The sequence below is a fragment of the Octopus bimaculoides genome, chromosome 11, assembly GCF_046866305.1.
Source record: "Octopus bimaculoides isolate indiv1 chromosome 11, ASM4686630v1, whole genome shotgun sequence".
Classification (NCBI taxonomy): Eukaryota; Metazoa; Mollusca; class Cephalopoda; order Octopoda; family Octopodidae; genus Octopus; species Octopus bimaculoides.
The window spans coordinates 75,350,962-75,368,840 of record NC_142938.1 but is presented as its reverse complement, the minus strand read 5'-3'; the positions used below and the strand labels follow the sequence as shown (position 1 = coordinate 75,368,840).

Sequence of the window (17,879 nt, the reverse complement as noted above, 5' to 3'; positions counted from 1 at the left end):
CACATCATTAAGATGAGGATAATTTTCTGTTTTTGAGTGCTTTTAAAATTTGGTTTATTTATTAATATATTTAGTTATTCATTTTCTAATGAAAAAAAAATGGTTTATGTATTTTAAATCTGTATATTGTTTCATTTCCCATTCCAAACAACGATATGTGTAGTACTCTTCCAAACATTATTCAAGTGATGTTAATAAATATCAATTAAACATCACTAAATATTTTCAATTGGTTTTACTCAGCAGCTTCCAAATAAAGGCAAAGATATTTTGTACCAACTACACACGCCTTTATACCACCATCTTATTGATTTCTTTTTTTTTTTTTCATCATCATTCAAGGAATAACAGAAGTACCTGTTTCAAGGGAAAGTGGTTCTAATAAATTCTACATTCTATTAGGGGTCTTGGGAGAAAAACAGTTGTTTATAATTGAACTTCCACTCTATGTCCAAAATTCATGCGTGGAATTAAAAAAATTTGGGAGTAAAGTGAAAGATAAAGTCAATTATAAACAAAAATAGCCTCCAAGACAACATCTGAGGTGACTACAGCAAAGGCAGCAATACACTGATTTAAATTAGCTCAGTGCACTGCAGTCGATGCATGGTTGTCTTACCTCTCCTGGCTTTAAAGTCGATGAGCCACTCATGATCGAACTTCTAGCTTCTTTCATCATCTGGATTAGAAAACAAATAATGCCATCAACATAGTTTGTACAAAAAAAAAAAAGGAAGAAAATCAAAAACAGATGCAATCTCAGGTATTCCTTCCTAAGGCACTGTCCTTGGGTCTAGAACCAGGAGAGGTGACTGGGCCACAACTATCGTGCAAAAAGAAGCTTCTCAAACACATCTCTCTCAGAATAAAGTAATAAAGGCAGAAAATGAATGAGATGAGCGAATATGTTGTGGCAGGTTAAGAATCACAAAAAATTGAGCAACAAAGCACAGACTGTATATGTACATATGTATATATATATATATATATATATATATATATATATATATATATATATATATATACATGTATATATATATATATATATATATATATATATATATATATATATATATATATATATATATATACATACATGTATATATATATATATATATATATATATATATATATATATATATATATATATCAATATATACATGTATACATACATACATATATATATATATATATATATATATATATATGTATATATATATATGTATATATATATATATATATATATGTATACATATATATATACACATACATACATATATATACACACATACATACATATACACATACATACCTATTTATACATACACACACACACACACACACATATATATATATCTATATATATACACCCACACTCACACGTACGTATACACCCATGCATACATACATTATATCATATATATATATATATATATATACACACATGTACACACATATTATGTGTGTGTGTGTGTGTGTGTGTATGAGTAGCCAGCAATGAAAATAATAAAAAGCTTCACTCTAAATATTACTATTCTTTTAAAATGTCTGAGTATAAACTGAGCAGGTTTTTAACTCAAACTATTTGGAAATATAACTCAGTGATGTTTTACTAAATTTCAATAGGTTTTAATTAATGACTATTAAGATTAATATTCATCAATATTAATCATGGGATTAAGTCTATTTATCGAGGTGATAATTTATTTCACAGAGGGATACATAGTGTAAATGTTTCTCTTTGAAAATGTTAGCTTCAATAAAGAGAGAATGCTATTTCCTGATAATGTGTACAAAATAAATAAAAATCAAATTACAAAATTAGTTTAATCCATGGTGGTAAATTATAAGCAATAACAAATTACATAACTAAGGGTTTTTAAACATTATGAAACCACACAGCTGCTCACTGATGTACAAAATATGCATTATTCGTAAGAGAAATATATTATCAAATACATACATCTTATTGATACAGGTGCAGAGACTAAAAGTTGTATTTAAATATCCAGGAGAAAAGTATTGAGTAAGTATTTCTATAGAATGGAATTGTGTTCTTAGAAATGCTTTCACAACTTGATATTAAGTGTGAATATTATTAATTCTATATTCTATGCAATTGTGGTCTTTTTCAAAGAGAAAACACACAAATAGAAAGGATTCGGGAAGGTGAATATGGCTTTGGTGCTTTTTTTGTTTTGTCATGATACAATAATGACAATAATAACCTTGACATCACATGATGGTTGTAAACGAGCATCACCAACATACAAGTCTTCTGTGAAAAATATGTTTGGTAATGGGGAAATGTAACCTTACTGGGAAACAGGTGAGGGTTGATGATAAGAGCATCCATCAATGGAAGATCTGCCTCCACAAATTCCATCTGACCCATGCAAGCATGGAAAAGTGGATGTTAAATGATTATGAGGAGTTACCATCAGGTTGTATTATTATTCCTCAAGAATCAAGTTTCCACCAACATAAAATTAATTTCAATCTCTATTATTGGCTCAGTGAAGGTATAAAGTACATAGCCTAATGGTTGCATTGTTGAGCTCATGATCATTAACTCATGGGTTTCAATTCTCAGACTGAGTAGTGCATTGGTTCGTTGACCAAAGCTCAACCCTCAAACTGAGCACTGCACTGAATCCTTGACCAAGGCTCAATTCTTGGAGTGAGCAATTCACTGGGTCCTTATGCAAGGCTTGGCTCTCAGACTGATTAATGTACTGAGTCTTTGTGCGAGGATCATTTCTCAGACCAAACAGTACACGACACATTGAGCAAGGCTTGATTATCAAACTGAGCAGTGAACTGAGTTCTTGAACAAGGCACTTCATTTCCTGAGCTACATGACTGTTGTTTCACTGGAAAATAAATACCAGTCACATCTGTGGCTTAAGTCTGCAACAGACAAGCATCCAGTTACGGTTAGGATTAGGGTTAGGATTAGGGTTAGACTTTTCAACTGTCAACATAAATACTTTGAAAATCTGAATAAACTCTAGTTTCATGAACACACAGACATGTGGCAAACTGCTTTTCTCAATAGAGAAAAACAACTTGTTTTAAATCTCTCATCGATAGATATACAGTAATAGTAGCGAATAGTAAAGTTTATTTGCCAACAGAATGTGGCAGTCCTCTAAAGGATGTTGCTGCTCTTGTTTAAGTCCCAGGAAAACATCTTTTCCAGCTGGAGATGGGAGCGATGACCTCCCTTGCAAACACTATAGGAACACAGATACTGTGTCAATAACCAACTGGAAAAGATGTTTTCCTGGAGCTTAAACAAGAGTGACATCTTCCTTTAAAGGACCACCACATTCTGTTGGCAAATAAACTTTACTGTTTTTCTCAATTTTGCTCAAATGAATGCAAAATGTTAAATATTTAAGATTTTCCAATTTAATCTATTTTCTTATAATTAATGCTGTCTTTTTGTTGCTGTTTAATATCAAGATTGAAATTTACTAAAGTTATACAAACTTATTTATTTGACTTTCTAAGCAGACAAAATATATTTGCATGGTGGAAGAAATGTGTGTATGTTTCAAAACCAAATGAGAAAATGGAAAATCTTAAAAATAAATAAAAAATTTGCAGTAAAAAAGTAATATAAAATTACAAAATGCGAATCAATGTATTCAACTATCTGCAAATTAATATGCTTTAAACATAGAATGTGCATATGCATGAGTGTGTGTGTGTGTGAAAGTGAATGTGTGTTTGTGCATGTGCACGTGTGAGTGTGTGATTGTATGCGGAAAATATACACAGCTGAAAACAATTTGCTCTATAATAACACACACACTCACATATATACATACATATATACGCACACACATGCATACATACATACATACATACATACATACATACATACGTGTATATATATATATATATATATATATATATATATATGTGGATAGATAGATAGATAGATGATATACATTTATCCACATACACATTAGATCACTCAAAATAACTATGAGCCTAAAATCTGCCTCATCTCATCAATGTATCTTATGAATAATAGAATGTGTGAGTGTGTGTGTGTGTGTGTGTGTGTGTGTGCACGCATACACATATCTGTTATGTTTATTTGAATGCATAAATATTTCCTAGTTTGAAGGAAATAGCCACTGGTACACATTAGATTCCAACTAAATACCAAGGAAAATTTCACCAATTTGAAAGAGGTTCCTTGGTGAAAGCATTAAATAAATCAAAATACAATAAAATATTTTAGGAAAGAATAAACAGGGAAAGTAGTTTTCAAAACTTTCCAGTGTTAATGGTAAAGGCTGCCACTTCACTCTGATTTTTTTTCTAAAATCTGGTCAACATAGGGGTAGCAACATGTTGGACATAATTAACTGCCATGCTAAACCTATTATGACTTGAATTATGTCCCTTTACAATCTGTATTCAAATCTCAGCAACGATCAACTTGATCATTCTGCCTTCCACATATGAAAAATATGTCAACCCAGTTTAATTAAAACAAACTAGACTTTGCATAAACGTTTTTCAATGAGTCACAAGAGGACAAATAGTACTCATGGCTGTTTTCAAGGACTCCAAGAATGGTAAGAGGAAAGGAGAAAGTTATCCTCTCACAGGACACCTGGCATAAATGCCTACAAGAGAACGGACTCCAATAGAGGCACTCAAGGACAAGGAAGTGGTTTAAACCAAGTGACATCTGAACTAAGCAGGCAGTGCTTGTATTGCACATGTGGCTTAATGTCCACATGTTGTGTGAACAATATATATTCTTTTACATTGCCAAAGCAAAGAATGAAATCTGATAAGACCAATAATAACTAAAAATAAGGCATATCTTCAGACCTAAAATCTTCCCCTACCATACCTACTTCCTTTTTGTGAACCGCTAAAAAGCAATCTTATGACCTGAAGCTAACAGCCCTAAATATACACACCTGTTTACAAAGTTGTACATGCATGAATAAATTCTGAACAATAACATAACCCCAACTTTAATCAATAAAAAATTTCTCCACAACATCTCTCCATCACAACTTCTACTCTACAACTTAATTACCATTCAACTGAGCAAATCTCAGAAAAATTTTATCTCCCCAGGTACTATATAAATACAAGATTAACTTAATGCATTACAGTCTAATTATGGTTTAGCTGACCAAAACTTCAACATCACTATCAATATATATATATATGTATGTGTGATTATATATATATATATATATATATATATATGTATGTATGTATGTCTGTGTATATATATATATATATATATATATATGTATGTATGTATGTCTGTGTATATATATATATATATATATATATGTATGTATGTATGTATATATATATATATATATATATATATATATATATATATATATATATATATATATATGTCTGTGTATATATATATATATAAATGTTTTGAATATTTTTTTAAACCACACATAGTGCAAGTTATAAATAGCATTAATACAGGTCAATGGTTAGTACTATTACATGATATTTCAGCTTTGAAACATTGAAATACTAGTTAATAAATAGTACTAACCATTGACTTGTATTATTATTAATTTTTATAAGTTGCATTGTTTTGGCTTTAAAACAAAAATATTTAAAACATTTACACATAAACAGGTTGGTGATGAAAGGTGATGAGTCGAAATATTGAAGTTACTGTCAACCTTCCCATCATAAAAATTAATAAATATGCTCTTTGTATTAAGTAGTCCTTCAGTTTAATGATAAATTATTTTTAAAGATAATTTCACATAAAAATAAACATTATATAACTGAACTTGTAATCAGTTCAAATAAGCTTGAAACACATTTGAACACTTAAGAAGGTCATTCACTGCATTTTGGATTAGAGAAATATTCTAGTTGTAGTCAAAAAGTTGTAAACACATCAAGTGAGTTTGGGGAGCCTTCATCAACATTGAAAACTGGAAAGAGAGGCAACTCTGGACTAACTATGAAACTAGATTTCTCTTGTTAGATTCCAGTCAAAATACACTGGCTACCCAGCCATAGTAAAATATGGATAATATATATATGTATATATATATATATATAGTGAAGTGTATTGCCACTTAAGTGTGGCTGACCCCTAGGGGTGGATGTTACTGTTGCTTTAGTCCCAGGAGGACATCTCCTCCAGCTGGCTTATCGACACACTACTGTGTCCTGTTTGTTTTGCCAACGGAAGTTATCCCTCTCATCGTGATCGTAGCACGAACGGACCCGGGTTTCAGGGTTATGGTAGCTATCGAAGGTCGGTAGCTATCGGACGCTGACGAAGGGAAATAACCCTGAAACCCGGGTCCATTCGTGCTACGATCACGATGAGAGGGATAACTTCCCTTGGCAAAACAAACAGGACACAGTAGTGTGTCGATAAGCCAGCTGGAGGAGATGTCCTCCTGGGGCTAAAGCAACAGTAACATCCACCCCTAGGGGTCAGCCACACTTAAGTGGCAATACACTTCACTTTATCGTGCAGTTACTGTTAATACTTCATTTAGAGAATTAACATTGTATATATATATATATATATATACAAAACACATGTGACTCTGACAAGAGTAGCATTAATCCTGTAGGTCGTTTAATTTTTGTCAACCAATCAATTGAGTAAACCAATCAATAACGATCAATAACGAACCTACAATGACTACTGGAAATATCTGAAAGTCAAATTTACTACAATAAAGAAATATGTAATGACCATTATTTATGTTTTGCCTTACATATATATATATATATATATATATATATATATATATATATATATATATCAAAACACACACACACACACACACACATATATATATATATATATATATATATATAAATATATAAAATATATATATATATAAACATTTATGTGTGTGCATATATATATATATATATATATATATATATATATATATATATAGATATAAACATATGTATATGTATATACATACATACATATACACACAAATGTACATGCATACTAGATCTCTACTGAAATTATATTAGTTGATGTAGATAACCTCTGCCATAGACTTATTTGAGTGGGACTATTTATGAAATTTAGAGTAGGTGTGCATATATGTGAATGTCAACCTGTGTACTCAGTGTAAATGATGGCTACACAACAGGTGTTGTGGGGTCACAGGCAAGCTGACAATAAAGGTAAACATCATATGTGGTAGATGCACCAGAGCAATCATCAGTATGAGCCTTAGGGAAATAGATTCTTTCAAATTCCTGGAAGGCTTAATAGCTTTTGTTACCAAGGTAACCTGATTAGCAGTGGAGGGGGCTGTTTCAAAAGAAGGATAGTAGCCCATGAAAGAATGGGGTATAAAAGCTTAGGGAGTTACTGCTTAAAGTAAAATAAAAATTATCATATAATAATAATAATAATAATAATAATAATAATAATAATAATAATATCATAAAATTTTGATATGTGAACCAATATATTGAATTATCTGTGAATTAAAATGCTTTAAACAAAGACTGTAACTGAGAAAGTGTGTATTTAAGAGAGATGGATAGATAGATAGATAGACAGACAGACAGACAGACAGACAGACAGACAGATAGATAGATAGATAGATAGGTAGGTAGGTAGGTAGGTAGGTAGGTAGATAGGTAGATAGATATGCAGGTAGGTAGATAGATAGATAGATAGATAGATAGATAGATAGAGAGCGAGAGAGACAGACAGACAGAGGCAATGAGAAAGAGAGAGAGAGGGAGAGAGGGAGACAGACAGAGAGTGTCTATGTGTAAGTGTGCATGTAGAGAACATAGATAATTTAACAAGTACTTTGCTATGTATTAACATATATACGTATGTGTGTGTGTGCACATTCAGACAATATGAATATATGTATTTGAGTGCATGTACATGCACATACTTGTAATGGAGAGCAGATGGTTACGACGCTTGTGTACAAAGTGCAATGCTGTACAGTTGCAAGGTGTCGGCCTTAAATGTGAAAGGCTGGTGAAGGCTGGAGAGAAGTGAAGCAAGCATGCGGCACCGGGTGTGTAATGTTGGTGGGAAGGAACAATGGCACGAATGAAATGAGAGACTGAAAAGTCGGATGTAGGAGGAACCAAATGCAGTGTGTGCAGGAAATAAGAGACTGCAATGGTCTGCGCACGTGATGCATATGAAAGATGTCGGTTGTGTAAAGAAGTGCTTAGTGAACCTTGAAATGTGTTGAACATGTGGTAGATAAAGACCTAGGTAGACATAGGAAGAAGTAGTGATTACTGATGATGAGAAACTGAACCTCACAATGGTCATGGTAAATGATTGTGGTCAGTCACAACCCACCCATGCATGCATGACAAAATGGATGTTAAAATGGGGGGGGGGGGGGGCAATGAAGTTTGGAATTTGGGTCTGTCTTATTTCAGTCCTGCTACCATTACCCTTTATCACTCTGCCTCTCTCCCATCATGCTGCCTGTCTAATGAGGGATAGCATTGTATCAGTCCTTATTTAATCACCTCCTACCATTACTTATCTTTATCACTCTCTCTCTCTCTCTCTCATTTTTAATATTATCTACCAATCACTGTTTCACATACACATCCATCATTCATTGTTGACATACATCACTCCCCTCCTTTCATTCTCTCTCTCTCTGTCTCTTATTCTTTCATATTAATCTCTCTCTCTCTCTCACCCTCATATCAACCTTTGATCACTCTCTCACATTCTGCGCAACACTCAAACTGTGTTTCTATTCAATTTCCTTATCCACAAGCGACATGTAGTTTCCTATCACTGTCTCACTTCTATTACTCCTTCCTCCATTCACCCCTATCACTCTCCTCTTCTCCATCAAAATCTCTCTTCTATCTTCTTGCTCTTCATCTGTTTCCTCTCTCATCAGCCACATTACTTGAATGAAATAAAGAGAAAGTAGAGGAGAGAGAATTCTTCAATCTTGCCAGACACAAAGCAACTTCCCTACTGTTCGTGCCACAAGAAAAATGCCAACAGCACACCCTGTAAAGTGGTTGGCTTTATGAAGGGCATCCAGCTGTAGAAACCCTTCCAAATATGGATATATGAGCAAGACAGGGTCTCCAATGTGAGGGGGTAGTAACTCCAAATAAGCACTGACTTGGATCCTGGTAACCCATCCAGCATGAGGAATAGATGGGAAATGATGATGGTGGTGGTGGTGGTGGTGGTGGTGGTGGTGGTGGTGGTCATGATGACAATGATGATGGTGATGCTGACAATGACAATGATCACAAGGATGATAATGATGATGATGATGATGATGATGATGATGATGATGATGATGACATGGTATATTTGCATTCACTTGCGGTTGATAAAATCACACTGTAGCTACTCCCAGTTCCCTATCTCTGTGAAACACAGTCCGTTTGTTGCCTGAACAAATGCTTAGAAGTGAGAAACTTGGCCTAACATTGACACAAGTCATCGATTCAAAATAAATTAATGAACTCTATTTATTCAGTAGTTTTTTTTCTCTCTTCCATCTGTACACACACACACACACACACACACACACACACAATACCAAAAGGTTGATAATTACTATGCTGTTTTTCACAGGGGGTGGTCTATCAAATACTTTGACAAGCCACCCTTAGCAAAACTCTGAAGTGACTGTCAGTAGTTGAATAATAAATATTCAACTCTGCATCATATATTAAGCCCTTTTGTTATAAATAAAATGTTTATATATAATTATAATTATAAATACAAATACCTTTGGAAATGTGCTGTGCGTGAGAAGACCCGGCAAGCCAAGTGAGATCGTTGCCAGTGCCCCTGGACTAGCTCTTGTGCAGGTGGCACATAAGATGCACCATTTTGAGCGTGGCTGTTGCCAGTACCGCCTGACTGGCCTTCGTGCGGGTGACACGTAAAAGCACCCACTACACTGAGTGGTTGGCGTTAGGAAGGGCATCCAGCTGTAGAAACTCTGCCAAATTAGATTGGAGCCTGGTGTTGCCATCCGGTTTCACCAGTCCTCAGTCAAATCGTCCAACCCATGCTAGCATGGAAAGCGGACGTTAAACGATGATGATGATATATATATATATATACACATACATATGCTGGAACAGTTTCTCTTTTAGACATATTGTATTGGAAACATGACTGAGTTCTACTTTGCGTTTTTATCCAAGTCTTTTCCCTCATATTTTCATATTAATTTTTTGCAATTTGTTAGCAGACGTTTCTAAACCTTCGAGATTTCATCTTCAGGATGAAGGAATGTTGGTGTGTGTTGCTGTCTGTTTATAAAAAACAGCACCTATATGATTGATGCAGACATTAGTGCCAGAATTTGAAGTTTTGGTCTTTAACCTTTTAGCATTCAGATTATTCTGTTAAATGTTAAGCTTATATATTAACATCCTCTCGAATTAATCATGCATTATCATGTAGCTTTGAGATTTCGGTGACATTGTAGGATAGGTGTAAGAGACCAGATTTGGTTTGTTTGAGCATTAAACAAGTAGAACATTTTAGCCAGATATGGTCAGTTTAAATGCTAAAGGGTTAAAATTAAACATCATAAACTGGGTATTGTTTTTGTTTGTGATTAGTATACGTTATCTTATTTTACCATCATTGTTTGGTATTTGCATTTCTTTCATCATTAGTTTGCTTTCATGGCAAACAAATTCTGTATAGGATTGATGTCTTATCTGCTAATGTTTTCCCATCTAGCTTTTTTATTTTTGGTGGAATATAATGCATTGCAATTGCTACTCACAGAAAATACATGATGGACCAACAGTAGAGTTTTATACTTACATGGCCAATATAACAATTAGAGTCATGAATTAGAAATAATACATTTCTAAATCTCTCATAGAGATTTATGCAGTAGCGATACGTTGAAGTAGTTGTATGCTGTCAACTTAATGTTGACAGTCCCATGAAGGGAATAATACTACTGTTGTTTAGACTTAGGAAGCTGCACCACTTCCTGTCGGCCTTGACGCATTTCCTGTGTCATTATTATTACCTTCATGGGACTGTCACATTAAGTTGACAGCATACAACTACTTAGAGTCATGAAGTTCACAACTTCCATGTTAGCAATCAATTTTGTAATAAACCCTGTTGATAATTAATGGCTTGTCTGCAGTCTTACATCCATTGGAATTTTTATTGATAAGGTTTTCCATTTTATTATTTTTGTAGCATGTCATTAATGATAGTTTTATGGCTTGATGTAATGTATTTTGTGCCTTGCTTATAAAGGTTTTGATAATGTGCTCACCCATTTCATAGTTACCATGCATTTGATTCATATAACACACTTTATGATAGTTTGTGTAAGTTAACAGATGTATTTATTGCATTATATTCACACTTCTGTGATTCGTTCTATTAGTTTGTTTGGATATTAGCTGTTGGTTAGTGTTTGCCGTTGTTATTTCCTGTAGATTTCCTTATGCAGAGAGCTTCACTAGTCGAAGAGAATTTAAATGCCCTCCAAAGTAACAGTTCCACCACTGACATCATTCAGTATCTGTGTTAAACATTACGCATGTTTCCATTGTCTCTTTAGTGAAAAGAGATGTGGTGTATTTATTTGTTATTTTCTTTCTGAATGCTTTATATCTAGAAATATGGTCACTGTATTACTAGAAGTTTTAATTTAACTCTCCTGGATACTAAAATCTCATATGGAATTATTTTCTATGTTTTCTTTTGATTTCTTTAATGTTTTCCAGTTTCTCCATTAAACAAATTTATTGCCCACACTCTTGGAATATTCTGCTTGTTTGTATCTTGGCATCAGTTTGCTACTACTCTGACCACATATAAGGATGCAAATGTGAGCCATAAGAAAGAACCCATGTGAACAGTGAAAGAGTATTTCTGTTGTATGGAACATGAACCATTTCTTCATTAATAATCCGCTGATATGCCAAGTGGATTTATTATTGGATGTTTGTAAATACAGAGTCCACCATAAGTAACTATATATTTTCTTTTGCTTGTAACTTTGTCGATACTTATTCAATTTTTCTATTTAATATGTCATTTGAAAGCTGAAATGTTATATTTTTATTTCTCCCCCCCCCCCCCTATTTCAGATATACTGTTATATCGATTATGTCCACCCGATTAACAAAAGAGCAAAAGATTGCAGTTTTGAAATGGTTCTACAGAAGCTGCTTTTGCTGTTATTACAATAGCAGGATGGAGCAGAAGGTCTGTACTTTCAGCAGGATGGGGCACCGGCCCATTATGCTACGCTTGTGCGAGACTGGCTGGATGCCAACCTGCCCGGTTGATGGATTGGCAGGTGAGGACTGCTTGAGTGGCTGTCTCGTTTGCCGGATTTGACCCCACCCGACTTTTTCCTGTGGGGCGTTCTCAAAGAGAAAGTCTACTCAACAAAGCCCTGCAACATTGCTGAACTTAAGGAACAAATACGAGCTGCCATTGCTCAAGTGCCATTGGAGCTGTGCGCCAGAGTATACCGCTTGGTCCCTGAAAGATTAACAAAGTGCATTGAGCTCCACGGAGAGCACACGGAGCTTTAATAAACATCACGTTTTATGTTGCAACAAACTTTAGTGTACCCTGTGTTACTTTCTGTATTGTAGTAGCTTATTTCTTCTATGTTACATTTATCATGTTGAAATAAAAATGTATAGTTAATTTTGGTGGACCCTGTATTATTTCATATGATTTCTATTGTTTCTAGTCCTGAAATGTTGACAAACAGGGTCTTTTCTCTTCGTAGGTGATGAAGAAAGAAACTCCATATGAAAATTCATTTAAAATGGTATAAATATTAAGTAATGAAGAAAGAGGGTTTCTAAGAATACAAAAAGGGAAAGCTACGGAACTTTTCTATATTTCAGGAACAAATGCCCTGCTAGCAATACAGTGACTCCATTTCTAGACATAACTACTCATATAGAAAAATAAAGTGCAAATCATGCCTGTTGACTTGTGTGATGCCAAACACCTTTACTTGGATGAAAATGTAAATGCCCACACAGATACAAATGCCAGAGGTGAAATCCCTCAACAGATTGTCCTTGACAAATGAAGCACTAAAGGAATCTACAGAATAAAGCAAACACTAATTGGCAGCAGGTATTCTGACAAACTAATAGACCCAGCCGTAGAAATAATACAATCATAAATACAATGCAATAAATAAATCAGAAACTACAAGCATTAAGGCTCTACAATCTATTCATACGAATCAAATGCACACAAGCAATAGAATAATACAGTTCTATATTTAAGTGATGAAGAATTATTTACATTATTTACATTTCATGGATATTTGTCCTCATTTTGTTTGTTGTTCTCATTCCTAAGGTATTTTTCGATATTATTATTATTATTATTATTATTATTATTATTATTCAGGTCACAGCCTGGAATTGAACTCGGAATCTTGCGGTTAGTAGCCCGCGCTCTTAACCACTATGCTATTGCCCACGGGCATATGGCATAGTGATTAAGAGCACAGGCTACTAACCCCAACAACATCATAAAATACCTTAGGAATGAGAACCCAGGTTCGAGATTTCCCCAAGACACCTGATGAAGGCTGGAGGGTATATCAGCTGAAACGTTGTGTTAACAACAAACAAGATGAGGACAAATATCCATCAAATGTAAATAATGTAAATAATGTATCAATAGAATAAATGAACACATTGTGAAAAGCCTCATAAAACAGAACACTAAATGCACCACATCCAAATATAAGCTGACATTAATTATATACTACTAAGACATTAAAATTAAAGACAAAATTATCAATAATAAACAAGAATGCAAGAAGCTACTAATGATCAATGGGTTTATTGATTTGATTGCTAATATGAAAGTTGTGAACTTCATAACCCTAGCTGTCATATTGGCCATACAAATACAATAGTCTCTAGTCAGTTCACTATGCACTTGCAACAAGGAGTAAGTGCAGTATATTATGCTTCATGATATAAAACAAAATGAGATAGGAAAACATTAGTAAACAATATGTCTACCTTGTATAGAATTCCTCACAAAAAAAAAAAAAATACAGGATTAATGATGGAAACAGAATAATATTAAGATAAATAATATAGATAGTATATTGTAATCACTAACAAAAATATGTACTTGATGATGTATAATATGACAGTCTAAAATTCAGACTGTGGCAGTAATGTCTACACTAATTATGTAAGTATTATTTACTTGTAAAGAGACTGCAGCACTGTGTCGTCCTGAAGATGAGACTGTGAAAGTTTGGATTTGGAAGCTTAAGTGTTTCAAAGAAACTGCAAAAAACCCCATACAAAAATATGAAAAACTTAAATGAAATAAAAAGTTAAAGCTAGAACAGTTGTGTTTTCAATACGTTATGATGATGGTGCATATATATATATATATAAATATATATACACACACATATACATATACATACATACATATATATATATATATATATATATATATATATATATATATATATATATATATATATATATATATATATATATACACATGTATATACATACATACATATATATATATATATTTATATTTATTTATTTATACAAATTAGTAAATGTAAGACTGAACCCCGCATTTAAAAATTTTGTTTTAAAACTATTTTAGCATAAAAGTTCTGAAAGAAGAAGGATATGAATCAACATAACTAATCTATGATAATTAAACATATATTTAAATTTGAAAAAAAAAAAAAAACCTTGTTATTTTTTCCCGGTTGATTGCTTAAATAACCTAATTAGAAATTACCCTGAATACATTATTCACTTAATGTTAAAAAACAGATTTTATTAAAAAGATTAAGAACTTAAAGACACTCTCTCAAAATTAGCACAATATACAAAGATGTGATCATGCTTCAATATTTACATGCAATTATGATAATACCGAAGGCTTCCCCTATGCAATTACTGGTACTTGCTACAGTGAAGTCACAAAATAAGCTAAGCTGAGCTTTGTATTATTCTGAGAGTTATATGTAATTGTGAGGCACAGTACTTAGTTGGCTTACCTCTCCAGGTCGTAAAGTTGATGGAGTAGTCATGATAGTGCTTCGAGCTACTTTCATTATCTGAATTAGAAAACAAATTATTCCATCAACAGAAATAGTTCACACGGAGAATGAATCCTTTTCGTGGGGACTTTCTCTGGTTATATTTTCTGTATGTAAGGAGAGAACATTTTATTATAAGTTTTAAATTACCAAACTTATAATGTCTACTACTTCGTGTTTTAGGGGACTTTTAAAACTTAATATATCTTCTTTTTTTATATATATTTATCTTTGATTGTTCACAGAGAAGTATAATATATTAAAAATGTTTCAATATTATTGTTACAATTAATATCCACAAATATAGACTGTTATACAATATTTTTTTAGATATATTTTTTTTCAACTTAGTTTTCTCATGTGAGAGTAATGTTTAATTCTGGTAAAGAGCCAAGATACTCACTTATTATATAAATATACAGAATATATAGTTAAATAAATGAATCTATAAAGCATAAACATGTTATTGTCAAGTTAGTTAAACACAAAATACTAAAGTTAATAGAATAGATATTATCCTGGAAAGAGAAGTATCCAAACATAAATTCTTTCAAATGTTCCAGTATATTTATAGAACTCCTAAATGGCAGCATGACCGAAGTAATACACGATGGAAAACTGTAATGTTAGATTCAGATTCATAAAAATTACACTTTGTTCAATTCCTACATTTTCAAATGTAAAGTACCACCTGCCACTCGTGGTCGAGGAGTCATTGACTAAACCAGTCCCCTATTGGGCCTCTCCATGAGGGTGGGTGTGGATACCCGGCAGAATCAAATAACAAAATCCTGACAAAGACAGAAGAGCTTCTTCAGACGGTTGTAAAGACACTTATTACCTTAAGAGGAGATGGACGCCAACAGAATTACCACAAACACAGTAAAACACTAGGTGGGAGCTACACCAATATTAAGTTCTATACTGGACTGTTCATGGCCAAGAAAAAAAGCCCAAGACCAAGAAGGGTGGAAAAGATTGGTAAAAAATTTAAAATCCAGGTACGCACCAAGGGCAGAAATGGTTTGAGGACGACTTGATTTCACTGAAATCAAAAGCATTGTATGTTTCCTGTTGGCTTTTCAACAAATAATATCAGATGGAATTGTATGTTTTATCCTTATAAAAGTTGCACTGAATAACATAATAAGAGTTGCTTTCGAATGTAAAGGCGCTACATTTTAGAGCTGCCATTTTTTCAATAATTCTTTAAATTGACAAGCCCACAATTTTTTATTCTGCAATTGGTTTCTCTAAATTAAATCAGAGAAAGATAAAAAAAGTGCAGCAAAGTTGAGGCATTAACTTTAAAGGTGTTAATTGAAATTAATTATTATGATATTTAACCCTCACTGCACTGATTACATTTTTGCTGGTGATGTAATATGCTAATCATATGCAAATCACTTCTCACAACCTCTTTCTATTGGACAGTAAAAATAAAATGTCCATACAACATCATATGAAATGTGGAGAATGCTGGAAAGCACCGCACTATCAAAAACATACCAAACTCGATTCCCATGCTTCAAGGGGTTATATAGGGAATCTAGTATACCTGGTCCTTGTGCAGTAAGGATTAAAGGTGATTATCTGTGGTATGGATATTTATAATTTCAAACAGAAAGTTTTACAAAAATATTTACTATAAAACAACATTGATTTATAAGAATCAAATTTCCCAAAATACTTTGGAAATACCGAAAGTTACAACACAACGGATAGAAATCTCATAGAAAACACATCAAACTATATGCAGCCTTTCCTATCAAATTCAATCATTAAAAATGACCTGGAAACATCCCAAAATGATTTATTATGCTAGGTCACATTTTTTTTGTGTTCTTAAGTAATTTTTATGCTAGAATTAGCATTATTATTTTATCCAGTTCTACACTATCAAATCAACACTACATACTTCCACCTTTTAGAATTGTCTTTAATTCTTGGAGCATGAAACATTCATGAAAGACAACCTGTTTGCTTCACTAATCCAAAAGAAGAACCTACGTCTAAAGCAAAAACTGGACATTGATGCAGGCGTGGCCATGTGGTTAAGAGGTTTGCTTTAAAGCTACATGGTTTTGGATTCAAACTCACCCTGGGTTAACCAACACTTTCTGAGTGAATTTGATAGACAGAAACTGTGTGGAAGCCTGTCATGTGTGTGTGTGTCTATCCTAGCATGTGTCCCTTCCCCACTGCTTGACAACCAGTGTTGGTTTGTTTACATCCCTATAACTTAGCAGTTCAGCAAAGGAGTCCAAGAGAATAAGTACCAAACTTTAAACAATCTAGTGCTGGGGTTGACTTGAGAGACTAAACCCTTCCAGGCAGTGCTCCAGCATGGTCACGGTCCAGTGACTGAAACAACTAAAAGAACAAAGAGACAATCTTAAACTATATTCTTATGAGTTGAGAGTAATAAAGGACATTTTGACAGAGAACAGAATTACATGGGTCTGGTAAATGCAGATCTTGTACTGACATTCTCTGTTCCATCAAACACCAGTAGCTAGCTGAATTTATGCCACATCCACTCAAAAACAGGTTGCCTAACTGATTAGCATAAAATCATTCCCAGGCCCAGGCATGTTCCAGCCTCTAGCCCATGGACATGCTGTCTACTCTCTCTTTCTTTTATATTTCTATTTTAATGGCCCCTGCTCCTTAGAGTTGATTGGGTTTATGCCACACCCACTCAAGTATTCCTGACCTACTCATCTCTCCTCCTTTCACAATCCCTCTTGTGTCCACACACCCTAGGCC

The 17,879-nt window shown here is 33.5% G+C and overlaps 1 protein-coding gene across 25 annotated transcripts in view; it reads right to left on the bottom strand.

Moving 5' to 3' along the window:
• The window catches only part of LOC106875082 (serine/threonine-protein kinase BRSK2), a 316,142-nt gene that overhangs the window by 12,436 nt on the left and 285,827 nt on the right, over nucleotides 1-17,879 (bottom strand). For 11 of the 25 annotated variants that reach the window (XM_089360366.1, XM_089360367.1, XM_089360369.1 and 8 more), the window contains 2 exons: nucleotides 15,069-15,128; nucleotides 620-679 (listed from right to left, as the gene is read on the bottom strand). The exons of 4 other annotated variants lie outside the window; for them this stretch is intronic. In XM_089360366.1, coding sequence (XP_089216492.1) covers nucleotides 620-679; nucleotides 15,069-15,128 — 120 coding nt within the window. Of the gene's footprint in view, nucleotides 1-311; nucleotides 680-15,068; nucleotides 15,129-17,879 lie in introns of those variants that run through there. 10 more of the 25 variants (XM_089360373.1, XM_089360375.1, XM_089360386.1 and 7 more) reach the window with 3 other exon arrangements.